This window comes from Mercenaria mercenaria, chromosome 2 (assembly GCF_021730395.1).
Source record: "Mercenaria mercenaria strain notata chromosome 2, MADL_Memer_1, whole genome shotgun sequence".
NCBI classification, from domain to species: Eukaryota; Metazoa; Mollusca; class Bivalvia; order Venerida; family Veneridae; genus Mercenaria; species Mercenaria mercenaria.
In genome coordinates, this window is record NC_069362.1 from 99,750,785 (window position 1) to 99,777,593 (window position 26,809).

General features: G+C 34.1%; 1 protein-coding gene across 3 annotated transcripts; it reads right to left on the reverse strand.

Annotated features, from left to right (window-relative positions):
• Window positions 1-6,928: 6,928 nt before the first annotated feature.
• LOC123564709 (monocarboxylate transporter 12-like) lies at window positions 6,929-20,090 on the reverse strand. Of its 3 annotated transcripts, XM_053537358.1 has the most exons (6): window positions 19,900-20,090; window positions 16,181-16,281; window positions 14,416-14,585; window positions 12,919-13,062; window positions 11,143-11,964; window positions 6,932-9,776 (listed from the first exon to the last, which is right to left on the reverse strand). In XM_053537358.1, the coding sequence occupies exons 2-6, from the start codon at window positions 16,189-16,191 to the stop codon at window positions 9,598-9,600; spliced, it is 1,326 nt and encodes a 441-aa protein (XP_053393333.1). In that variant the 5' UTR covers window positions 16,192-16,281; window positions 19,900-20,090; the 3' UTR covers window positions 6,932-9,597. The 3 variants fall into 3 exon arrangements, with proteins under 3 accessions (XP_053393334.1, XP_053393333.1, XP_045214404.2); XM_053537359.1 differs by lacking the exon at window positions 19,900-20,090 and having other exon boundaries at window positions 6,929-9,776; window positions 14,530-14,585; window positions 16,181-16,760; XM_045358469.2 differs by lacking the exons at window positions 16,181-16,281; window positions 19,900-20,090 and adding an exon at window positions 16,343-16,758.
• Window positions 20,091-26,809: the final 6,719 nt, after the last annotated feature.

The following is a 26,809-nucleotide window of genomic DNA, read 5'->3' on the forward strand; positions in this document are numbered from 1 at the left end:
TAAATCTGTTAGATGCACGGTGACCCCAACTTTTTTTCTTTCCAATTTGAAGCATTTTTGTGGAACATGGAAGCTGCAAATATTTTGAAAATCTTATCGTCAGAATTTTTTTTGTAGACCTAAATACGTTTTTTTCCATTGACAATAAAGTGTGTGGGGTAATTATGTCAATATGTGAAAATGAAAGGGAATTGTTAGTGACATTTATGCTTATATAATACTGACACCACCTTGTATTCATATTAACCTGTAACACTTGAAATCCCTATAACATTAAGTGGGATATTATATGTTTTATAAAGTACCACCATTTTTCTAATTTTACAAAATTTCAGAAATGCTTAAGCAGTGGGTGAAGAAAATGCCCTATAAAATTAAAACGAGTTCGGTGATCTATGTTTTTTCTTCTCTGGTTTGTCTTGGAAACAAATGTTCTTTAAGCTCACAGAGTATGAAAACATTCTTTACATTAGAAAAAACATCCTTAAGAGCTATTTTTAAAGAAAAGAAGTCTTTTATTTACAGAAGCGTTCTAGATTTCGACAAAATTTTTATTGCATTCTAGCGTTCTTGTGATTGTAATAACCTACTTGATTTGCAACTTTAAAGTTGATTTTTGTACTATATTCCTGCATGTCTGTCACGGACAGATGATTGTACATAAAGTGAAAACCGCACTTGACACGTCTGACTCGAACCCAACAGCAACTGATCCACCTTCACCAGCAGTGAGATCCAGACAGTTTCCGTTTTCATCTGTCATAGTCACCAAAAAAAAAAGACAAGCAGGAATTATACCGTGACAATACTATGTGCGGGAGGATACAATTTGAGCGAATATAATCAAAGGAAAGCGTGGTTGTTGAGATGCAACACAAAAATATGTCTTGAAGCTCCGGATTTTAAGATACGCGTGCAGTTCTCCAATTTTACAAAAATTAAAACGGGACATGTACAAATTCGTTTTTAAATCTTCGTGAATATAGCTTTTAAGTGCTTATAAAAAGGCATTATCTGATTGATAAAATATCGCTTTACCGTGCTTCATATTTAAATTGTCCCGTCCTCCATTAACCTGTTCGAGTCATCTAGAGGTATTCCGAATTACTGTTGCTGTTATTCATTTCTACCTGTAGATGTCTACCTACGGACACTAACACAGTGAAATGGACTTTGAAATGCTATGTGAACCTATGATCAGGCATTTAACACAAGATAATAAGTTTAAATAAAAATGAAACGTCTTTGTTTTCTAAGCGTTGATGGTAAACAGCTTGTATGCTAACGATTTCATTTCGCATCCATTTTTTGTCATATTCAAACAATAAAATATCTACCTGTAGTTCATAAAAGGAATGGATATAACTACTGCCAAGTTTAAATATATTTTCTGATATATTCTTTTCCATCAAAGCTAGAATGAACGCCTCGAAGCAAAACAAAATATTTATTTATGTTTAGAGTAAAAATTAAAAAAAATGGCTAAGATTTTGTCAGCATTTGACCGTATTCATATTTAACACTCAGATAAAACTCAGATATTTCTAACTTGTAAGATCCGTATTTTTTATGTTGATCTTGCATTCTTTCGAGTATATATATATATAATTTATTTGTAAGATCGGTACTTTAAAACGTGACAGGTCAGTATACCTTTTTAAAACTATCCTAAACACAGTGATCTTGTTTCGAACTTGTTTGAACTCTATGTTAGGGAAAGTTTGTTTGTTTTTGTGTTTTTCAAAAACAATACACAATATAATGTTATCCATATGTACGTGAATGGTATCCATATGTACGTGTAGTAAGACATTTCATTGTAATCTATATATGATATATGAACTGAATTCCTTTATTTTAAGAACCTGTATGATGCATTGCTGAACGTAAACCCCTTCATATTTTGTCATGTTATGTTACCTGAAAAAAAAAGAAAAAAAATCACTCAGATAAAAACTCCACCGTCTTTATCAGTATGTTTTTGTTTTCAAATTTAAATAATGTGAATATTATAGCTGGATATAGCCACTAAATTGCTTTCATTTTCAACTTTAGCTTGAAACAAAACCGGATGATATCAATGAACTGAAGTACAAAATATGAAAGATCGGTGCCGTTTCCAATCTTTTACGTAAAAAAAATATAGAACCCGGATCCAATGAAATATGAGGGCTCGGAGACAATTTTAAAACTGCCACATAAAAAAACGGTAAAAATTTGGTATTTAATATGAATAAACGGGAGGGTAGTGATAGCAATGAACTTTCGCGCTTTAACAATGAACGACTAAATAAATTTTAATTATACTTAATTGTTTCATACATAAAATAATACAAGCATGTCTTTTTAACACAGAACAAATACCATTTTTTGGGTCGGGCATATTCAACATCGGCATATTCAGCCATTCCCACAATGTTAACATTCATCTTTTTAATGAACATTTTAAACCATGCTTAACAAATATGTGCAATTTAGATTTTAAAATAATTCCAGTTTTGAACTTCAAATATAACTGATCCTTAGAAAATAGTCACCGAGTCAAAAGATTTTCACCCAGTCAAAAACTACCCACATCCCTCGTGTCAGAGAGAATGACACACTGGTTGGAGTGTTCACACGTCATTCGAGCGGTCATAGGTTTAGTTCCCAGTACAGTCACTCTATCCGTGACTAATATTTTTCAATGGGACAGTTGTTAATTACGGTTGAAAAAGAGTTTAGTGTTTGTAAAAATATAAAATGTTGACAAAAACGGGCGTATCACCCAAAATTCCTGGCTAATTCTGACTTTTAAGTTGGTCTAAATATGCACAGTCAAAACGACATGAAGTTAACCTCAGACGTTATAAATGTACGGACATGAAATAAATAAGTTATTGCACATATGCATTTAATAAGCGTTGTGCTGGGTTTACACCGTTTCTCACCAACATTCCAATTATGTCACGGCGGTCTGCTTACACAACCTGTCTTTATTGTTTCTAAACAAATCCTGCAAACAGACAATAAGAACTTGGTTAAAAAACGCGGGGAAAAGACGTAACGTTTCAGCTGTGCTTAAACTTTCCAATTTTCAGTGAAAATGAGCCCGGTGGTCTAGGAATTTTATATTATTATTTTATTCAAAAACATTTCAGGATCATTTTTAGAAAATTTAAAAAAATCTATCGAGAAAATAACGAGCAGTAAGATGTTTATTAAGAAATATCACTTATTCATTTCGTTTTTGTGTTTATATACAAGTGTGACAATAAAAATCGGAAAGAAATCGGAAAAAATGGCTTACAAAATTAGATACACTCGAAATCTATGTTGTTGTAAACTTTTTTGTGATCAACTTATTTTTCCCTAAAAAAAACAAACAGCTTTTTTCTAAAATTTTGATGCACAAAGTCTGCCTGTTGAAAAGGGGATGGGGAAAATTTAACACAATACAGCGAAAACGAAGTCGGAGTCCCCCGTTTATCGCTCATTTTACAGTAAAATAGATTAATATGATAATCTTAGGGTTTGTTTTTTTTTTGGTGGGGGGAGGGGGGGGGGGGGTTGTAATATGGGACAGTTTTCACACTACTTAGTAATTCCGCTCGAAAACAATAATTTTGTAGAAAGATTGCGGCATGATTATTGAAATGATTCAGTATACCTTCGGCGAATAGGCGGAGTAAATATTTGAAAATTACATCACCGTATAGGTTTCAACGTTCCCGTTATTAATTAAATGAAAAATAATTACTTTTTTTAATTGAATGGACGCCCCCGAAACTAACTTAACCGCCGTAAAAACGGCAACGTTACAGTTATTTAGGGGTAGGCTTAAACGAGATTTTTTGAAGCCACTTGCGTAGAAAGTATTTTTTTGTTTTTTTTTTAAAAAAAATTGTACATGGGTAAAGTTTTTTGCTATTATTTAAACTGGTTCAACGTGAATTTAATTTTAAAATTCCCCGCCTTTTAGCCTTCTTTCCCTTAGCTTTGTCTTGTTATTAGAATTCTTAATTTCTCTGAATAGACTAAGTCAAACTAAGCCTAACTCTCAGAATGTAGGATTGATAATTTTTATGATCTTATTATCCTTTCTGATATTGCCAAGTCCATTCCAAAACCTTAAAAAGAAATGGTTTACTAAAAATAAACATGGTTTAACCCAAATTGAAAAAACGTTTTCGATTTGTAGAGCGATTTTTAAAAAATCCAGACAAAAATGATTGATTTGATTGCCATTTAAAATAAAAAGGTAAAGCATGAAAATTTCTGCGAAAAAAAGGTACGGGGCCGGAAAGAGAGCATTTTGACTCCAAATTTCGCATGAAGTCGGTTCTTTTCCCCGCTCGTATCTTTGAAGTTCAACAATATTTTATCAAAAAATTTCGTGGCATTTACAAATGAAAACATTAAAGCTTTTTTGTGGTATATAATTTCCCGGGTTATCGTTTAGATGTTTGGTATTTATCATCGGGCTAACCCCCCGGTTTTTAATTTTTCCTGGCTTGAACTCTGAAACTTTAACATCTGGTGACAACCACTCTAAGTCCTTGATTATTTGAAAAAATATTCTTAGGGGGCCTCCTGCCCGAAGGGTTAAATTTCCCCGACTTCAAATACTTGCCCCTCATCGTGGGGTTTCGAGTCCTCGGGGCGTTGATTTCATGGAGGAAGCCATCAGGGGCTACGGAAGGTCGGGGGGGTCTACCCAGGTGCCCGCTCGTGATAAAAAAAAAAACAAAAATGGGGGGCTCCTCCCCATCAAAGTAAAGTGTCTTGCCCTTTAAAATTTGTGCGGTCGACTTTAAAAACCAACAAAACAAAACTCTTAGAGATCCCCGTTTAAAAACCAATTGGGAAAAGGCTTTCCGAGTTTGGAGGAAGAGTTAGCTATTCCCATACCAAACCCGGGAAATTAAACGAACCCAGTAATGTAATCGGGGTTGCCCAACTAGTTGTTTATGTAGAATAATTCATGTTAACAACAAGATTTCAAAGCTGATTCCGCAAACAAAGTAGCACAACTGATCATCTTGTGCATCTGGAAAATTTAATTTATTATGCATTTGTCAAACAGACATATTCCATTTTTTCCTTTTCGCTTTAGAAAAGATTATGATATAACATGGAAATATGGTATCAACTATGACCTTGACGATTAATGTTTAAAAGGTCGTCTTACAATAATTCGTTTGTTTACAGGGTTAGCTTGTTTATAATATGTCGGTGCTATTTTGATATGTTATCGTTTGAAAAATATGCGTATAATAAAACACTAAATAGATCTGTGTTTGGATTAAGTTTGGGCCACGGAAAATGGTTTTGAACTTTCCGAATGGAAAAGTCAAAGTGCCCACTTTTGTCAATTATGGAAACAATATTGTGACCCTTAGCTTTTTCTAGACGATACAAAAGTACCCGTTGTTGACGAAACAAAGATTCTTCGAATTATACTTAACAAAAAGCTTTCATTTATACCACATCTAAAATATTGAAAGTCAAATGCGTGAAGTCCTTTATTCTTTCAAAGTTAATTTCAAATACTAATTGGGGAGCCGACCGCAAGATTTTATTAATACTCTTAATACTCTATAGAACATGAAATAGATCCAAGCTAGATTACGGTTGTATTGTTTAACGATTAAGCAAGAAAATCTTCTTAACAAATATAAAATAGCATCGTCTTCGTTTTGGTTTTGTTTCGTTTCCAGGTATATGAAAATACAATTTCATTTATCGCTTACAGCTAATCCGATGAAAAGACTATGCAGCCAGTTGAACCACTTCTATCTAACAGTTGCCTCCCTTTTAAATATTTATGCCCCCCTTCGAAGAAGGAGGGGTATATTGTTTTGCAGATGTCGGTCGGTCTGTCGGTAGGTCGGTCGGAATGTAGACCAATCCGTTTCCGGATGATAACTCAAGAACGCTTGGGCCTAGGATCATGAAAGTTGATAAGGAGGTTGGTCATCACCAGTAGATGACCCCTATTGATTTTGAGGTCAGTATGTTAAAGGTCAAGGTCACAGTGACCCTGAATAGTAAAACGGTTTCCGGATGATAACTCAAGAACACTTGGGCCTAGGATCATGAAAGTTGATAGGGAGGTTGGTAATGACCAGCAGATGACCCCTATTTATTTTGAGGTCAGTATGTTAAAGGTCAATGTCACAGTGACTCTGAATAGTAAAACGGTTTCCAGATGATAACTCAAGAACGCTTAGGCCTAGGGTCACGAAAGTTGATAGAGAGGTTGGTCATGACCAGCAAATGACCCCTATTTATTTTGAGGTCAGTAGGTCAAAGGTCAAGGTCACAGTGACCAGGAATAGTAAAATGGTTTCCAGGCAATAACTCAAGAAAGCTTGGGTCTAATGTCAAGAAAATTGATAGTTAGGTTGGCCATGACCAGCAGATGATTCCTATTGATTTTGAGGTCATTAGGTCAAACGTCAATGTCATATTGGCCAGGAACAGTTAAACGGTTTTTGATCTTCTTGTCCAAAACCATAGGGCCTAGGGCTTTGATATTTGGTATGTAGCAAAATCTAGTGGTCCTCTACTGAGATTGTTCAGATTATTTCCCTGGGGTCAAATATGCCCCCACCCCGGGGGTCACATGGTTTATATAGACTTATATAGGGAAAATCTTTGAAAATATTTTTGTCCAAACCACGAAGACTATGGCTTTGATATTTTGTAATGTAGCATCATTTAGTGGTTCTCTACCAAGTTTGTTCAAATTATCCCTCTAGGATCAAATATGACCCCGCCCCAGGGGTCATATTTTTCATATAGACTTATATAGGGTAAAACTTAGAATCTTCATGTCCATAACTTACATCATTCAAATTTGGACCACATGTATAGTTTTGAATGGCAAGATGAACCTTGACATTAGTTGACCATGATCTTGACCTAGTGACCTACTTTTACATTTCTGTAGCTACAGCCTTCAAATTTGGACCACATGCATAGGTTTGTGTACCGAAAAAGACTTTGATCTTGTTATTGACCTAGTGACCTACTTTCACATTTTTGAAGGTACAGGCTTCAAATTTGGACCACATGCATAGTTTTTTGTTCAAAAATAAAATTTGACCTTGATTTTGACCTAGTGACCTACTTTCACATTTCTCAAGCTACAGCCTTCAAATCTGAACCACAAGCATAGGTTTGTGTACTGAAATGAACTTTGATCTTGAGATTGACCTAATGACCTACTTCCACATTTCTGAAGATACAGGCTTCAAATTTGGACCACTTGCATAGTTTTGTGTTCTGAAATAAAATTTGACCTTGATTTTGACCTATTGACCTACTTTCACATTTCTCAAGCTACAGCCTTCAAATTTGAACCACATGCATAATTTTGTGTACCGAAATGAACTTTGATCTTGAGATTGACCTAGTGACCTGCTTTCACATTTCTGAAGCTACAGGCTTCAAATTTGGACCGCATGCATATTTTTGTGTTCTGAATTGAAATTTGACATTGATTTATACCTATTACCTACTTTCACATTTCTCAAGCTTTCTTAAGCAGGTCCAAATTTGAAGCACATGCATAGTTCTGTCTACCAAAATGAACCTAGACCTTGAAATTGATCTAGTGACCTGCTTTCACATTTCTCAAGCCACAGCTTCCAAATTTGGACAACATACACATTGTTTTGTACCAAAATTAAATTTGACCTTGATTTTGACCTTGAGCTAGTCTTGAAATTTGGAACATTCAAAAATGGCTCAGTGGATGGCGCCAAGATCACTCTGTAATCTCTTGTTAGGTTAATAGGTTAAAGGTCGAAGGTCAGATTAAACCAGAATGGTAGAACTTTTGTTTACAGTGAGCATATAATTTCTGTTCCTTGTGCAATTACTGAATGCATCAAGGGGGCATTTCGTGTTCGACGAGCTCTTGTTTGTTTTAAGTCTGGTATAAAAGAACGATATTTATGGCTGCGTATATGTAAGTGATGATGTAAAAGTTTTTGTATTTTATCTGAATATATGATATTTTTATTGTTCTATTCTGCACTGGAATAACTATAAAATCTATAATGATTGTATGTGGCTTCGTCATAACATAGCAGATCTCACAACATTTTCATAAGAATTAAAGCAGCATGCCTCCAGATTTGGCTAAACAATAATCTTTCTTTCAATTTGAAGTTTGGTCATATCATGAACATTAGAATATGAATTTTTGCTTCTAAAATATTTTAAAAGTTCCAAATCAAGAAAACAAGATGACCGCATCGGGAATCGAACCCCGGACCGCCGCGGCAAAAAAGACATTTTTCCGTCGTCGTAACCAATAGCGTTATAGCTGAAGAAGTGAATAATGACTTCGAAATATAGATATTTATAATCCAGACAGTTTACCTGGAGTAAAAGCGTAAAAAAGCAGTAAAAACAGCAAATTCTCATGTGTTTCCGTAGAATAAAGTCAGTAATTAAGTTTTAAAGCCTTCTTAAGTAATAAAGCATTTATTTCAAGATATCTAAAAAAAAAATTTTTTTTTGTTGTCCAACGATCTGGAGGCATGCCGCTTTAAAGGATGTTTTTTGTTTTGTACATTTTGACGAGTATATATTCGCTAGTAGTTTTAATGTAGTTTACCTGTTTTAACACACAAAAATATCAATCAATAAAATCTTTACGTTTACATTTTTACAGCAGCTTGCTACAAAAGTAAGTAGTTTGCTTTCCATAAGTATCAGAAAGTAAAAATACATTTCAGAACAACGTTCTTTTCAACATCTAAACCGAACAGCCAAAAAGACTCGCCCTAGCTGAATTGTAAATCGACTTCCTATAAAAATACAATTCCTGATTTTTATTTAAAATATTCTTACATCAAGGAAAAACTCATACAGTCTTGTCCATTCAATTTTATTTTTTTTTGTAACCGTCAGAAAAAATAGTTTAAGCTATAATTTGGTGTTATATCTCAAAGTTTGGTGTCCAATTTTGAACGATTATTCAGAACGACGCCATTTTTTAACATTTTGTGAATGGCGTTAGATTGCGCGTTCATTATCGCGGAAAGGATCAGCCTTGATATTCTTGCACCAAAGTTGTTAATACGAAAATAAGCCCTTTTTCTTTTAGTCAATGTACAAAAACGATAGTCGTTGTGTATGGATGAGCATGACAGTAAACAAAACACAACAAAATATCCTGAATATATATTTAGAAATGAACGAAATATGATAGTTTGAGAAAGTATTTTTGAAAATGTCAATAATATGGGTTGTGTGTCCCTGACAAGAGGAGGTTTGAAAAATCACTATTTAAAATAATCTGTAGCGAGTTATATTTATGGTTTGTCTCTACTTAAAACTGCAATACCTACTGGCATATAAGCATAACTACATTGGAATGACTGAGTCTGTACATGAGATGCAATGTAACTTGTCATACGAAGATTGAATGACCAACTTGCTTCTGAATGACAAGGAGAGCCCAGTGTCTTGTTTGCATCTTATTGTGGTAGTGGGTGCCTCGTTTGCTTTGTTTGTCCTAAGGTTTTCCTAAGACAATGCAGCATCATTAAGTGTGGTCCGATTCAACCAAAATATTAATGAATAAATGAAAATGCGTTACTATAAATGAGTGACTATGATTTCTATAGAGTTTTCTGTTGTGTCCTCTGATTGCTTTTTAGCATTATCAATTCGTCTGTAGACTAGAGCAAGGACAAAGAAAATCGCTGCAATCGCCTCTACGACACTGACTGTAAGAAGAACGCTACCATAAGTACCAAAATTGTCTCTCAGGCTACCTGAAATGTATAAGAATTCAAACATTTAAATGTGTGCATTCGTGTTTGGCGTCGTTTTAAACATTTTTAGTAATGTAAACGTTAGTGTCTACTTGTAGCAATGAGAACAAAGTCCAACTATATAATGATGCCTCACAAGAATACCATGCCACATACCCGAGACATGATACAACATGCGCATGTGCCTGATTTAGCGTCGAACTTGTTCAATGGATTTTTGTTTACAGTTGAGGGTTCATGACTGTCACGGATTGTTTCAGTAAACAGGGTTCATTGTTAAATGGGAAGTCAGTCAGCATTACAGATGTATCAGTAAGTGAGAGGAGAAAACAGTGGATTTTTAAGAAGACTGTGTAATTCACACACCTTATTTTTTTGTTTTACTAGTGTCTAAGATTGAAAACCTCATATGCATTTTAATATTATAAAATAAGGCATGAAAACAGAAAAAAATTACGTACCTTATTACTGAAACTTAAAATTCTGTCTAGATGAAAAACAATAATTTGATTTCATCCCATTAATTTATATTCCAATAACAGTGATTGTACGTTTACAATAAAATTATTTTAACTGCTTTTTTCTCTTGTTTTTTAACGTTCTTGAGTTACAAAACTAATATACAGAAACGATCACGTGTAAATGATTAAAATAAGCCATATGTATGATTTGGTATGTGTACAATAATGCAAGGTGATACAACAGGAGTTATCCTTTCTGATTTAGATAATGCTCGAAAATTACAGTGAAACCTGACTTAACCGTCATCGTTTGGACCCGCTTGATCATGCTGATGGTTAACGTAGGTTGTCAGTTAAATCAGGTTCCTATTTCTACATGGTTTCATTCAATAGAAGTATAAAGTTCAATTTTACATACTGCGTACATTTTGGTATCTTATTTCAATACAGATTTGTAAATCGATATAACACGTGCATGCGACATGTAACGGGTACATTAAAATCGTGCTGCTTATACGTCTGAAAACTATTTGGCGACGATTTTAATCATACGTGAATGTATGCATTTATGCATCCTGGGACAACTAAACTATGCCTGATAACTGGTAAGCCGGGTTCCGGTAAAAAAAGTTTTCTCTTAAAGACATACAGTGAATCGGTCGAGACCAAGTTGCTGTGTCGGCTAAAACAGGATTTCGATAAATACAGTTGCAAATAAGGTTTTATTATACATTTCAGAATAATGAACAGTACCTAAAATGAAGAAAATTATCATTTTGACAGAAATTTGTGTATGTAAAGGAAACGAAACGACTGCATCGCCTCATATCTTTTAAATAATTGTGATTAAAATACTATAGCTTCAAAATACAAATTTTATGCTTGTATGATAAACATGAACTTACCAAATATCGGGCCTGTTGTAGAGGATAATACACCTGACATTGTAAAAAGTAGTCCTGATCCTACTGGAATAAATTCTCGAGGTACTGCTTTTAACACAAGAATAAATTGTGCCGAAACCACTCCGCCAATTGCAACGCCAGACAGACAGGTTCCTAACACGTACAATATATAGCTCTGTCCTTTATACAGTAATAACTGCCCGACACAACCAGATATAGTGGAAATTATCGGGTAAATAAAGGAATTGAATCCACGCTTTTGTTTAAGCACACCCGGTAAAAGTCTTGATACAACGTTAGCGATGTTAAAAATGACAAATGTAAAAAGTCCCCGAGATTTACTGAAACCTTTCCATCTACAAATATCAAGAATCATCCCCGTATATCCATTTATGCCAGCTGCTGAAATAGCGCATGCAAAAAGTAATAAAAGGTAGGTTGTGTTCACCATTTCTCTCAATGTTTGAACACCGTTTATGATAAAATTTCCTTTGTGTCTTATTGTTGGGGATGGTGCCTCATTTTTTGTGTTTGTCTTAATTTTAGAATTCCTCGAAGACAATTCAAAATCTTTAAGTGTGCTCCGATTCATCCAACATAATATGAACAATGGAAACGTGTTACTGTAAACAGCTCCAAGGATTAAAAACGTCCCACTAAGCTCAAACAATGTCATCAACCAATTTATAAAATACGGGTAGACCAATCCAGATAACGAGGAGGAAGCATTCAGCACAGCTAAAAGCAAAACTCTCTTCTTGCCTGTAAAAATTCTACCAACTATCACAACAGCACTGATATGTCCCATTGAAATTCCAACCCCTGAAATAAGATTAAATATTTCTGTTTCGTAATATAAAAAAATACAGTCTAAGAAAAGATCTTTTTGAAGCATAGGACGCAACTAAGCAAATAGCAGACTCGGTATGACTGAATATGTTCATGAGAGGTAACGAAAATTCAACACCTCTCGCGTTTAAGATGAATTCTATTATAGTACAAATGAATGTTTCCATGAACCAAAAGAGCCAGATGATATAACAACATGGGGGATCTTTTTTTTCGCTTCCACACGGTAGTCAATAAAAATTGTGGAAGGTCTTTTGGATGAAATAATCACAACCATGCAACATAATAGCAGACTGTTTCTGTCTGATTAACCTATACTGGTAAATATATGATTTATCTCTTTATTTTCATTAACCACTTTAATCTAACATGTGCGCTTATTTGAATAACTTCCAAATGATAGTGTGGTCTTAAACTCGCGCACCGTTCCTAGCGCGAACTACGCAAAATTTCGTCCTACGTGAACAAATATGACTCCACAGTATTTTAAGAACTAAAAATGCAAATAAAAAATATGAGTAATGCATGGGATAAACATATATTTTAAGTTATAACATTTGAATACGTAAGACAATTTGACTTAAATAATCAGTATGTTTATTTTATATAAATTTATATAATTATCTTATATTATCTTTATATTTCATATTATAATTTGATTTTCAACTCTCTTGTAGGACCATTGTATACTGCATGAAGTTCTTTCTGACATATTACTGAATGACGAATTAAGGCGACACGGGTCACATGACACTTAAGATCCGCTGATGTTAGAGCACTGGAAATTTTCTCTTACGTCACTGCTACCTCCACATACATGATACCACACGAATGCGTATGAACAGATGTTCCCTGTTTTGAAAAAGCCTACTCGGCGTTACCCATACACCTGTGCTTCCTCAAGGTAATGCTTTAGTCATATCATACCTGATACAATGCCGATGCTTATGTAAAGATGCTCTATTCTGGTAGCAAAGAAAGAGACACCAAAACCAAGTGGAACGAGTATACAAGATAGAAGCGTAACCCACGGGAGCCCTAGTTTACTGATGAGAGCTCCGCTGACAACACCTGAAACGATGAAACATAACGTCGTTAAAATAAACGAAGCAACTGCTGGAACTAATATATAGTTTATCTCTCTTCTGTCTGACCATCACAAAAAGCTGTTACTCGAGAATGTATTATAATATTTGCATTTCAGGTTACCAAAGGACTTGGAAAATTTAAATATATTTGGAAGTATATAAGAAATTCAAAAGAACATTATCTGAAAGCATAGAAAAGGTCAAGCAAAATGATGACAGACTCTAGTTTGCTGTGTTCCTTTTTTATGTATGTGTTTGACTGTTGTTTAGCTGCAAAACGGAACTAAATGACTGATCTTATGGTAGATAATCGATGCTTTGTTATATAAAACTATAAGAAGTCCATTCAATACAGAAGACTAAAACACACACATTCAAAGTGGAAATTGGGCTGTACAGGATTCATATTTCTAATCAAATTTGCTTGTGCGTGCATCATCTTGAATACTTCAATTAACGTAATCAGTATATTACCAAAAACTACTTGCATAGGGCTTTTGTTAACATGTTGCAAAACATTGACTGTTTTTTTTTCTAACCGAATTCAGATTTGGTTTTAAATTTAACAGCTATTATTAAACTCTGTAGAGACTTCCGAATTATATTGAAACTTGACTTTAACTGGAATGCTATTCCCAAAACTATTCCCAAAACTGTGAAGATTGTGGGTCTTTAACTGGAATGCTGTTCCCAAAACTGTGAAGATTGTGGGTCTCGGAAATCTTCTAATTGTTTGGTAATATTTAAAAAAGTGTCATTAAAATAGGTTAAGACACACGTTTCATGATTGGTATTAAACTACGTTTTCGTTTTCATTCTGCGCTGCATTGCCATTTGTCTTTTGGATTGTTTTGTTTTGCATTGTGTTTCTCTTGATGCTCTGCCTTTTTCAAAAGCATTGTGTACATGCCTATATACTAGGTCTTTAAGTTTTGTTATTTTATAACAATGTGTTTTACATCAAATGCCTTTTGTAAACAATGTGTTTTTTGTCATTGTTGTCTGCTTGTTTTACTGTGTATGTTAAGGAAGTTTCTGTATAGGAAGGTTGCGTTCCTTGAACATAGTTCATCTTATTGGATCTTTGTGCTTTTTTGCTTTGGTTTTGATCATAGTAAGTAAAGGAAGTTCATTACCGTTCACGCCCCCCCCCCCCCCCCCCCCCCCCCCCACCCCCACCCCCAGCACCGACTTAAGCGGAATCAGTATTAAAAGTACACTGAATGCACTCCATGATCCAAATTGACTAGAAACAATTACTACACTGAGTCAAAGAACATTTTGAATTTAACGTCTGTCAGTATGAAAAGACACTCATGTGAGGTCCTCTATTTACCAAAGCTTAACGTTACTCCAACAAGAAGTGATTGCAAAGTTGCAGTTGTTGCGCGATCTTTCTGGAATTTGTCCAGAAGCTCAACGAAGAAAGCTCCAAACGCAAATACGATACCAAATACCATGAAGTTATTCAGAAAACAAAAAACGAACATCAGTCCTCTGTTAACTCTGAAAAGAAATAAAAACCGAGGGTTGAAGGGGAAAAGGTCATATTTCATATTGACATTAAGGTATTGGACCCCTAATAGTAATGTTTAAAAAATGGCATTTGTTTGGTATATTCTTAAAGTTGACCATGTTTCGCACTGTGTTGCAAATTTTAAACAACTTTTACCGTGCCGTTTTTTGTAAATTTTATATAATTTATGGTATTTCCTCAAGCTCAAGTAGAGACAAATGTCAATGTGATGGCCACTATCTAAAACGTTTGCAGAGAATTCATTACAGCATTAATTTTGATAAAAGAAACATCAAACTATTGTTAAACAATTATAAAACACAAAATAAAACTGTAATTATAATTTTTTCCTCGGGTGCCTCAAGTAAACAGATTTAATGAGACAGAATTCTAACTCAAACATTGAAAAATTAAGGTCGAATCCTATGGGTATGTTTTGAATTTTGCTCACTTCATTCAAAAATAACCTTGGGGCAGAAGTAAAACCTACCTGCATTTCTTCCACAATATGTAATCTAAAGAATGAAGGCAAAATAGAGAACTTTTACCGCTTACCGCATGTAACTTAAGTATTTTTAAAGATGTCTAATTCTACCCCCCTGATTCAGAGGTAAATTCAATTTGAACAGCAAGAAATCGCTTATAAAATGAAAATTTTCCACTTTTGTACAATACATCCATAATAACTCTTATAAGAAGTAGAACCTTACTAGAAAAAAGGAAAATATGGGAAACAATTTGTCCCAGTGGGGATTGAACCTACGCCCCCCCCCCCCCCCCCCACACACACACACCCCTGAAAAATGCAGTCAAAGTAGGTTTATGGTAGGAATTGAATATTCAGAAAGGAGGTACTCTATTACGGGTCCAATATCTTAAATAATAAAAAGGTTTAGGACAGTTTCCGCTCAGTCCTCAAAAATGTTAGAATCCTTAAAGGTCTGCTGAGTATTACTGAAGAACTCTATTTCGTTGATTTAATTGATAATATGTCAGACATAAATAATTAAAAGTCTTTCAATATACACTTCGAAGTGTAACAAAATACAAAATAGATGTACACAATTAAAGCGCTATAGAAATGTTGTTAAACCTTTAAAATAAGTGTGCGTTTTACTGAAATAAATGAGTTCACATTTTCGTGTACAACTCGTGATCAAATTATATCTTGTATTCAATCAGTGATAGAGAACCGAAACCGTTTAAACTGAATCAAGCAAATACCTTCACATATTGTCGGGGAAAAACAAATGAACCAAGAATATATTTATCACTTTTTGAAAACACCTATCAAAGTTCAGAAACTATTTTTCGTATAGTGTGTAGCCAGCAACATATTCGCATTTTAGATCTTACATTTAAACCCCTTCTATACGATTTAAGTGAGTCAACGTTTACCCCGTAAAAGTAAAATAAACTAGGCCAGTTAGATGGCTTTCCTACATGACGAGCTCGAACAAACACTGATTAGAGGTAATTATTGATGGGAAGTCAACGATCATAATTAGTCATAGCACAAGTGGCTGGAAGGTTCGTAAAACAATTATTTCCCTGTAGGATAAATATAATTGTACAAATTCATTACCTGATTGCCATGATAAAGCCGTAACTGTCTCCTTATTGTATTGTCTTTCAATGTTTACGTCTAGATTTTATATATGTTCACATATCCAATCCGCCTTTTTTCTGTAAAATAAAGCCCACTGATCAAGTTCATGTTCTGCAAAACAATTAAAGCATAGCTTACCTTTATCCGGGAATATTCACAAGAATATAATGTGGAAGCTATGTGTTGCACATAAAAAGTGCACTATTTTATTTGTTGTTTTATGATTTAACAGCTAGATAATATGATTTGCATATTACTAATTTCGATCGTTTTACTTTTTACTCAGATTTTTCGTAGTTTCATCACGGTGCTCTTTCGTCAGATGTTGCAAATTATTCTTAAAGTCAGTTTATTGACTGAAAAGGTTAGACAAATTTTATTAGTTTAAGACGATATATTTTTCTGCAGTTCCCTGACTATCATACAGAATAGCTAAATTTTCATTGTTGATAATCCGCATTGAATATCATTTTGTGATGCATAAGCCAATGCCAATGAATCTTATACTCACAATACAAAGTAATTAAAACCCCACAGCACAAAAGTTAACTTTGTTATAATAAGCTTTAGATATGTCTGATAGCAGTTTTATATGACCATTTTTTGTAGTGTTATACATATAGTCCCATAAGTCTTATAATACTATGTTTATAAAAGCAGATAAAGCAGGTTGAGCATAATTACATGGTGAGAAAATATAACTATCAATATTACACATGAGCTTATACGGCAAGAGTCTTAAAGGGGGTAGTCAAAAACAATATATTGAACAAATCTTTCTACTGTGTGAAACAAATATTTCTACCTTTGACATATGCTAAATAATAAACTAACATAAGACGATCTTTTGAATGCTTATTACTTGTTTGTAATGTTGAATAGTGCAAAATGAAATAACGTTAGCAACTACACCTATGGAAGTGATACCTTAGTAAAGGCCTACTTTTATAGATGCTAACTCTTAATCATATATTAAATAATTATTATACAAATGAACACTAAAACTGCTCTTGTATTAGCATTGGGGTAATTTGTTTATCAAAAAGCATACACTACTACCACAAACAAGTTGCAAACACTTTTGCTACAATCAATGGTTTCGCTGAACTGCACTTAGGTGCTGTCAGAGCTAAAAACAGAAAACAGTTTTTAAAACACTTCTCTTCAACCACTCAATGGATCTAAGCACCCTTGGGTGAACGTTTCTCAAAATCTTCTGCTTGACTTCATTCATAGGTTGCCATAGCAATAAAAATATTTTGCAAACCCTCGAAGCATTTTCCCCTCATCAACCGCTAGAGTGTTAATTGAAATAAGTCAAAAACATGTTCTCAAGTTTGATCAATTGGTTTCGCTTCACTACACTACACTATAGGCCGCTTCAGCAAATAAAAACACATAAAAGACTTCTTATGGTGAATGTCCACGTGATCATAAATATCCTTGCATGTTTGCAAAGTTATTATCAGAAATGGGATTTAACAAGAAAATGTATTCAGCAATATTCAAACCTTTGACAAATGTTAAAGAAAGTAACTATCAGAAATAGGATTTTACAAGAAATTAATGTATTTTAATTTCATAAGGGAAAATGTGACAGCCACATTTGAAACAAAGGCATTATGAGCCTTTAAGGCTTAAAGAAGGAATGACAACATTAAAATGATTCCTTCTTATGAACAACTTGAAGGACGTTCAGCAAACTTAGTCAGAACCATCCTTGTTGAACAGTTCTTAAATTTTGTAAAATGTTTGACTGTGCGTAGTAGCCACAGAGCAGACTTAAAACAAAAACCATGAAAGACTTCTTGTTATGGACCGCTTAACGAGTGTTCACAAAATTTGGACCTTTCTAAAGTGTGTTGAACTGGTTGATCTTGACTGCATTTAGGGATCACCAGCTATTAAAGAAGTAAATATTTTCTTTAGTATACTAGTATATGATTTAATGTTTTACAACTGTAGCCTTCTATTACTTAGTTATATATCTTGCTTTTATGTCTTAATTATTTGATAAAGTGGCCTTCGCCCTACACATTACTATGCCGGCTTTTACACAATATTTTCGAAATACAAAAGCTCATAAAATGCTACTTTTTCTTCATCAAAAATCATAGGTTTTCTAACGTAATCTTTGATTTCCTTTTTCTCTTCTTTTCCTTTTATTGTAGAAATATTTTCACCCACTTTCATTTGTCTCTCAAACTGATAGATCTGTGTATAATTCACATCTGTAAAAGGAATAACCTTCATTCATTTTTTTCTAGCTGCATAGTCTTTGCGTTTGTGTCTGGAAAGATTTGTAACAGAAACTACATTTTTTATTTTTCGAATTTCTAACCCTTTGCAACATGATGTACATCTATATCAGTGTTATCTGTCACCTGTCTAGAATGGTCGCTTTTAAGGGATTTGAAGACCTGTCCTTTATCCGTTTACTTCATTAGATTCATCGCTACATTAAACGTTAGATGTAACCTTTGAAAGAGTTTTATAAATGTTTTGATTTGTCTGTTTGTTTCCAAGAATCGCAAAAGTATACATCGGTCAATATAACTTGAAACTAAAGCATGTAATGGATTAAGACAGAACACTTCAATCTCATACTTTAGCATTTGTTTACACCTGTTACCATATCAGACCAGTGTCGCCTCAGTTTCAAAACTATTACCTATTAGTTGTTTCTTTCATGGTAAACATATCAGATTTCTCATACATAACTTTCACCGCTTTAACAGGAACACTATTATTTGCGAGAAATGCGGAGTATTTGTCGAGCATGGGAAGCCTGTGTTCCTTTTTTGTTGTTTTCTTGTTTTTGTTTTGTTGTTTGTTTTTGGGGAGGGAGTTTGCGACCATAAATAACTCGTGCATCACGGGCCAGAAAGTCATGTGCGCTTATTAATACATATTCGCACTGTGTGTGCAAGAAAGCGGACAAAATCGTGGATTAAGTAAGATAAAATAAGAACACAACGAGACTTTCCACTCAGGGTAGGCTGTCGGTGCAAGGTTGGCTGTGGGTTCACATCATGTGAAATTTTGTTTATAAATTCTTACAACTGTAAATCTGAAAAAATCTGTGATTTTAATAAAACTCAATGAAACGTCAAAGTGTTTTTAATTTTTCTTGGAAAGAAATGTTATAGATATATTGACTGTTTGCTACATAATGGGATTATAGTTAAAAGATCGCCTTTGTCATCGACTTAGACATTGTCTAAGATGTCTGCGAGTTATATGTTTATTGGTACCGAACATAAGGTACAAGTCTACATTATAGTAGCCAAAGAGTTAATATATATACAATATTGTCAGCCTTGATTCCTGATAAAAGTCCTTTTAATACTTCATTAGTATTATTCACTTAAATTGCATATTGTCTTCCAGTGGTATATATGCTTGTAGATTTTATTGCAACGTTTAATGCCTTTATGTACAGTAGAACAAAATACTTGTCATGGCAATAAAATGTCAGTTTTATTTCATAATTTCTCATGAATAGACTCAGTCAAACCGAGTCTGCTACTGTTTTGCTTCAATTGATAACATAATTTCAACCTAAAAGTATGTACATATATTTCTTCAAATGTTGCATATCGCACATTTTATTGAAAATCAGAATTTTCCATTAAATAAATAAGTGTTTTGATACTTTAGTATTGTATTGAAACGTTAATAACTTATTAACTTACGTGCATCATGTACCATTTATCTTAATTATCCACTTATAGCGGAATGGATTCATCTAAACATATATACTTGATCTCATCTAAATCGGACAACAAATATAATCGATAATGGAATCCAAAAGTGTATCGATACACAATCGGGAGAAACTCGAAAGTATATTAATGTTTCTAATATATAAATTCAGGCACTTGTCACTAATCAGTTGTACCATAATTACAACACAATTAACTAAATCTTCAGAATCATTTGACAATTATTTTTAAATCTCTAAAATGATACAGCAGTCTTTTTAAGTCAAATGAAATGCCTGACTATAAGAAATATAGACATGAAAGAATAGTGAACATTTTTGGTATATATATATATATTCTAGCATCAACACTTCCTAGGTTTAAAGCATGTTTTTTTATGGAAATGAAGACCAATATATTGAGTATCATGCTAGGTCAGATTTATTTCAAATAATTTATTATCATAATGTGTTAATATTTTAGTACTCTTTGACCTTCATTTATTTATCATTATCGTTTTAAGACAATTGAAGAAAGTGCATGTTTTCATCATTTTAATCGGCATATCATCACCATCATAATATTCATTACCACGCGAGTATTTTGTTTTTGCAGTACCTCAAATTATTTGATACGGAGATTCAACACAAGAACTGAAATTAAGAACGTGCATAATGAGTGTGATATTTACATTTGATTTATTTTTCTAAACTTAAATTGACTTCGGGAGCAATACATATTTAGTAAGTGACGTGCTTTCGCATAATTATAAGCATCATCTGTTCAATGAATTAACTATTCAATGCACTAATGCAACGTTTTATACAGGTTGTCCGTAAAATGTCCCCCTCTCTTCGAAGGAACCCGATTTCAAATCACAAAATGCAATATGTAAATCAAGCACGTGATCTTTGGAAACCCAACGGTTCATTTGTGAGTTATCACGGAAAACACCACACCAGTAATATTCCACCAGAAACCACGTGCGACCAAAATTACGTTTTGGGGAACTCCACAATACAGGTACGATTTTGCGTTCTTTATGGTATTGCCATAAATAACAATACTATATATTTTCTGCATTTTCAAAAGACACTTCTAGGTCACACACCAGTAAATAGTATTCCCTATATATTCTATAACTGACTTCTTTTAAAGAGCTGCTAAACATAGCTAGACCCATTTCAGAGAACAAATCCTTACCTTATTTTAAAGAGTTATGATAAAACTGATATAAAATGAAGAGAAAAGTAAAGGTCATGTATCTTCTAAGAGAGATTTCTCTTGTCACATTTGCTTACTGTAAAATCACACTGCTGTGACTTGGAAGTACTACTCATACTAAAACTGAGTTTCACTTCACCAGATACAACCTCCTCTCCCACATTTCCTACCAAAATGTCAAAAATACATCCACAATGATATTTAAACAGAAACCAGCTTTAATTTAGTCCTCTGTGGCCATGTCAATTGAAAAATTAGTGTTCAAAAACCTGACCGCCATTACTAGACTAGATGGCTCCCACGCTGGTTCCTTTACTATAGTTGGGCCTTCTAGCGACCCAGTTAAATCTATGTCGGGTAAGCGGAGCTTATACGGATGCGGCTATAGCTAGGATTCTATGCGAGAAATGGTTTATAAGTTGAATAGATCGCTTAAAGTACGGATACTAGACGAAAAAATGCAACATATCAAACGTATCAGTAGATAGGGCAACGCCATCGAGTCTAGCTCTTTAACAACAATTGTCGGCAACCTGACATTGCTAGCGACGATTATTTGATTCTGACTACTCCTTTCATCGCAAGTCTCGTCCTTGTTCAATATCAATAATAAGAAAAGTCTCTTTGTGTAGAGGGTATGCCAACGGATAAGGAAACCAGTAAGTAACACACGAAACTCACTATGATCAACTGATCAATGTTAAAATAAATGAATACATTTACTTACATGGTTTATAGTATTGTAGTACAATATGTATATATTTATGGTTCAGAGATTCATTGATGAGACCCAAATAAAGATGAAAACAATAAATATACACTCATTATCAGTCAATTGGTCCGATTTCATTTCTTGTCCTGGTTTAATATTCAGCATTTGTCACATATGATTTCAAATGTTTTAGAAATTGTGTACTGTATATACAATCAAACATACTTAAGATAACCTCCGTATATAGGCAACTATTGTAAAACCTATTTGTAAAGGTCAATATTTCATATTCTCGTTTAACCATAATTTTATTATGACTAGTAATGCTTAAATCATCACATTGATACTAAGTTGACGTCATATCGATGTGATATTTAACATCATGTATGCATCGAGAAATGACGCTTTCAAATATTTTTTTTTAAAACATATTTAAGATGAAATGTCACATTGCACAACTGTCTTGATTATTTCACACACACACACACACACACACGCACACGCACACACAGCATACGCACGCACGCACGCACGCAAGCACGCACGCACACACACACACGCACACACACTGAGTTGGTTAATCGCTGTGCAGAATAATTTTTCATCATTTGCGCTCTAATGGAATTATTGCGCAAGACGAATTACCATTTCCGGTCCTGGCGCGTATAAACAAAGGAGCTTGACGACTTGCTATTTGGCGCCGTACATGCGCGAAGAAACAGTTCTATCATATTTGATCAAACTTTTATAATTAAAGACATATTAAAATCGAAATAATTTACAGCAAAACCGGGTTTGAACACTATTTATACACTCCGGTGGTTATACGTCGTATGAAATCATTTATCATTAATCAATTATTACGCCCGACGTATAACCGCCCATCGTGTATAAATAGTGTTAAAACACGGATTATCTATAAATTAATTCTTTAATACTAAAACATCATAGGTAAATTTCCTTGTGTTAAGAGATGTTTGTCAACAAAGACAACATTATTTTCTAAAGATGGACATGTTTACTGACATGTTTGACTGTGAATAAATACGAACTAGAAATTAAGCCTGTATCTTAGTCTGTATTTAAAATCGGTTTTTTTAATCATTAAAATATTCTGTTTGATATCGATATTAAATACCATAACATTCATCACAAGTATAGCATCCATCACAAGTAGTGTAATTTTACTTTTTCGTCTGACAATGTAAAGTTATAACTTGATTACTACATAATATAGAATTCAATCGAATGAACTACCATATTCTTATAACTCTTGGGAAGAGTTCCAGCTGTTGATCTTACAAATAGAATGCTACAGAAAGATAGAATATATATTAAGAAATCAAGTCTTTTTACATCAATATTTGAAATATTTCAATTTAGATGATTTGCAAGAAAATGGTCAATAGGCGAAACATTTTTATGATTGATTTAACGTATGTTTGTCCCATCAAGAAACTATAGAGAACCTTATATCTATATGAACTGTGATATAATAATTGAATTATGTAAATAAAAGTATTGTTCATCTAATGAATACTTTATCTAAAGTATTGCCTTTTCATTAAACAGACAGTATTCCCCTCAGCACAAGAAGTAATAGGAATGTTAGATGGTCTTAACAGTTTTACTAACTTATATTAAAGAAATTAAAGATACACATTCCAAAACCAATAATGTACTTAACTACTTATTGTTTTTTTGTTGTTTTTTTTTTTTTGTTTTTTTTTTTTGGTATATCTAAATAAAATTAATACCTATACGAAATACTACAGTTGTTAACAACGATGTATTGTACGTTGAACAGATACTATGATGTAGCATCTACGCTGTAATTTTCTAATAAAGCCAAGGTAACGTAAATAATATAAGTGTATGTCCTCAAAATATGCAAACTCTGGATGATAGTATCTGGCACTTAGCTCCACAGTGCAAACTAAAACGTTAAATATTTGAAAGATATAATATAAACTTGTAGAAAACGAAGTTAGTGGTATTCTCTCTGTTCTATCTGTAGACAGCGAGATTATATAAAAACTTTAACGTTGTACATTTTGGCGGGATGAATTTGAAAGTGTTAAGAAAACATTTTATGGGCAGAACGAAACCTCAAGCATCGCCAAATTATCGATTGAACAGCCTTGTAAAAGCCTAATCATGGCAGATCAAAATTCTCCGATATCATCCCCATATGCTAGTTACAACGCAGGTACCTGGATTTCCAGGTCAATTTTACCTCAACATACTCAGTTTATGACCCTATCTTAATATCAACAACAGCTCACTCAATCTACAATACCTGTAAATCAAGCTATAATGGAAAAGCTCATGACAATGGACAAAAGATTAAATAAACTGGATATAACTGAAAGTCAGATAAGCAATTTGACACAGAAAATGACCGTTATGGATCAAATCAACGTGTCTCATTACTCGAGAGTAAAAGTTATGGTCAAAACAGTAAATTAACACAAATTGAAGCCAGCAGAAATGATGATTCACAATTAAGCGATGAGATTAGAAAAAAATATGACATTGACAAACAGCTTAAGTCTGGTATTGAATCAGATAAGAAAGTAATGTCAGAATATCAAACTTTAAAGAAGGTGAATCACATATTAACTGAGGAAGTTATTGACTTGCAGTCGAGGTCCATGCGGAACAATTTACTCTTTTTTAACATAGAAGAAGAGAAAACCGATAATGCCTGTAAAACAAAACAAAGACAAGTATCAAACAGGGAATGCCACGCACCAAAAACGCAGCCTCCTCAAAACGAAACCCACAGCACGCAAACGGGTGCACCACACACACACACACACACACACACACACACGCACACAGCCAACACATTAGAACAAAACGAACAAACAAAGGAACACACACACACACACACACAAAGCCAACACATCAGGACAAAACGAACAAACAAAGGAACACAATGGGGCACCGCCTTGGAACGGTCAGTGGCAAAAACACCACTGGGGAGCTTAAACCGGTTTATGGTGCGCACCAAACCTCACTCTTACCCCCACCATGTTCCAAAGACACGGGACAGTGTAAATAAAAGTAATCCCCTCCAGGTGAATCTCTTACACACGTAATGGAAACAAAAAGGCATGGCATTTAAAACACAAAAATGCTCGTGTATAAATATATAAAAAGCAAACCTTAAGAGCCAAAAACGTATGTACTCAATGCCTTTTCAGAAGACAGAGCAACAAGAGAAACACCCTTAAGGGCCCGACGAAACAGGCCAGAAGACAAATATCAAAACAGTTCAGTCCTGGTAGGATTTATAAACTGCTTATCATAGAGTCCTCCCCCTCTTCCGTCAGACACAATCAAAGAGGGAAGCGTAGTGTCCAACTGTAAACGGGTTGAACACTAAACATGCGGTATGTCTCAAAACAGTTGGGTCGTAACCTCTTTTAATAAAACGTTTTATAATTTTACCAAATACATTTTGAAAATTACCATGACCCAATATCTTACGAAGTTTGTAAACCACATCCCCATAAAAAACGGGTTTAGAAATACCTTCTCGCAGAAGTGTAAAACTGGAAACTGATGTAACAAAATTTATACGTTCTGTAAATTTTAAAACGATTAGGGTATGGCGGACGTACAAACAAGTATCAATGTCAATATACAGGGCGCACCGTATTGGCCAATTTACATCGGGTAAAATAGACCAATTGTTGTAAAATTTAATCAAACGCCCTATAAAATAGAAACCAAACAAAAGGTATTTGAGAAAAATGATTCTATATCTGTTAAATGCAGTGATCAATATCCTAACGTTATCCAAGATCGAAGAAGGAGGTTAATACCAGAGATGATAAATGCTAGAGAAAAAAAACAAGACAGCAGTTATGCGATATGATAAACTGTATCTCAATGGCAGTTTGTTTCATGAATCAGAACAGGTAGCCAATTAGGAAGAGCAGGGGCAGTTAACGTTTTCCTGTTATGGAATATACAAGGGCTTGTAAATAAACTAAATGATAGTGGATTTTTAAACAACATACATGTAGGCAATTTTATTGTTCACAGAAGTATGGAACTCAAAAACAACCAATATTGATATCGATGGGCATTGCTCTTTTTTCGTGTCCGATGCAAAAATATAACCGTAAAGCAAAACGGTTTAGTGGTGATGTTGTTATATACTATAAGGAAAAATATTTCAAAAAACTGAACTTGTAAGTTTAAATGTCAAAGGTATATTATTATTATTATTATTATACCAGATTTATATAGCGCCCTTTTCATGATCAATTTCACGTTCAAAGGCGCTTTACATAGTTCAAATGCAGCCACACAGGGCGCATAATTCATCCTCTACTAGTACAGACACAGAGCGATCTGACCAGAGGGACAGAGTGAGACAAAGCCCCCAAGACAGAGAGATCAGAAATCAGATACAGGCTTGTCCGGCTAACTTAGCCTAGCTCGTTGCGAATAGACAGCCTGGTTCTTTAACGTGCCCAGTGTATAGCACTGATACACGCAAGGATTGCCTGGGTTCCTGACCAGTACACCTCTAGTTGGGTTGGAAACACTGAAAAGCGTTTCTGAAAATTCCCGAGTAGCTGCCGGGGATCGAACCCCGACCTCAGGATTGGAAGGCCAGTGTGCAAACCACTGAGCTATCCGTCCACCTAGTGTGGTTTAAATTACTGAAAGAACACTTTGGAACTTTAAATGTCTTGTATTTCTGTACCTGTTACCGCCTGGGGATTCAAATGTATATAAAAACATCTCGTCGGGTTTACATAACTTCGACTTCATAGAACAAATAAATGATGACATCAGAAGATTCAGTAATTTTGGAAATATATATTTGACAGGTGATTTATAGTCTAGAACAGGTCTCAACAGCCTGATTTTGTCAATAACATCAATCTTGACCGTTACATTTACATGTCTTTAGTTTATACTAATTTGTTTTAGCTCGATTGT

Coding starts and splice junctions, on each gene's coding strand:
- LOC123564709 (XM_053537358.1), bottom strand. Junction 11,965..12,918: donor AAGCATCGGCATTGTATCAG/GTATGATATGAC, acceptor ATCTTATTTCAG/GGGTTGGAATTTCAATGGGA. Junction 9,777..11,142: donor TACAACAGGCCCGATATTTG/GTAAGTTCATGT, acceptor TATACATTTCAG/GTAGCCTGAGAGACAATTTT.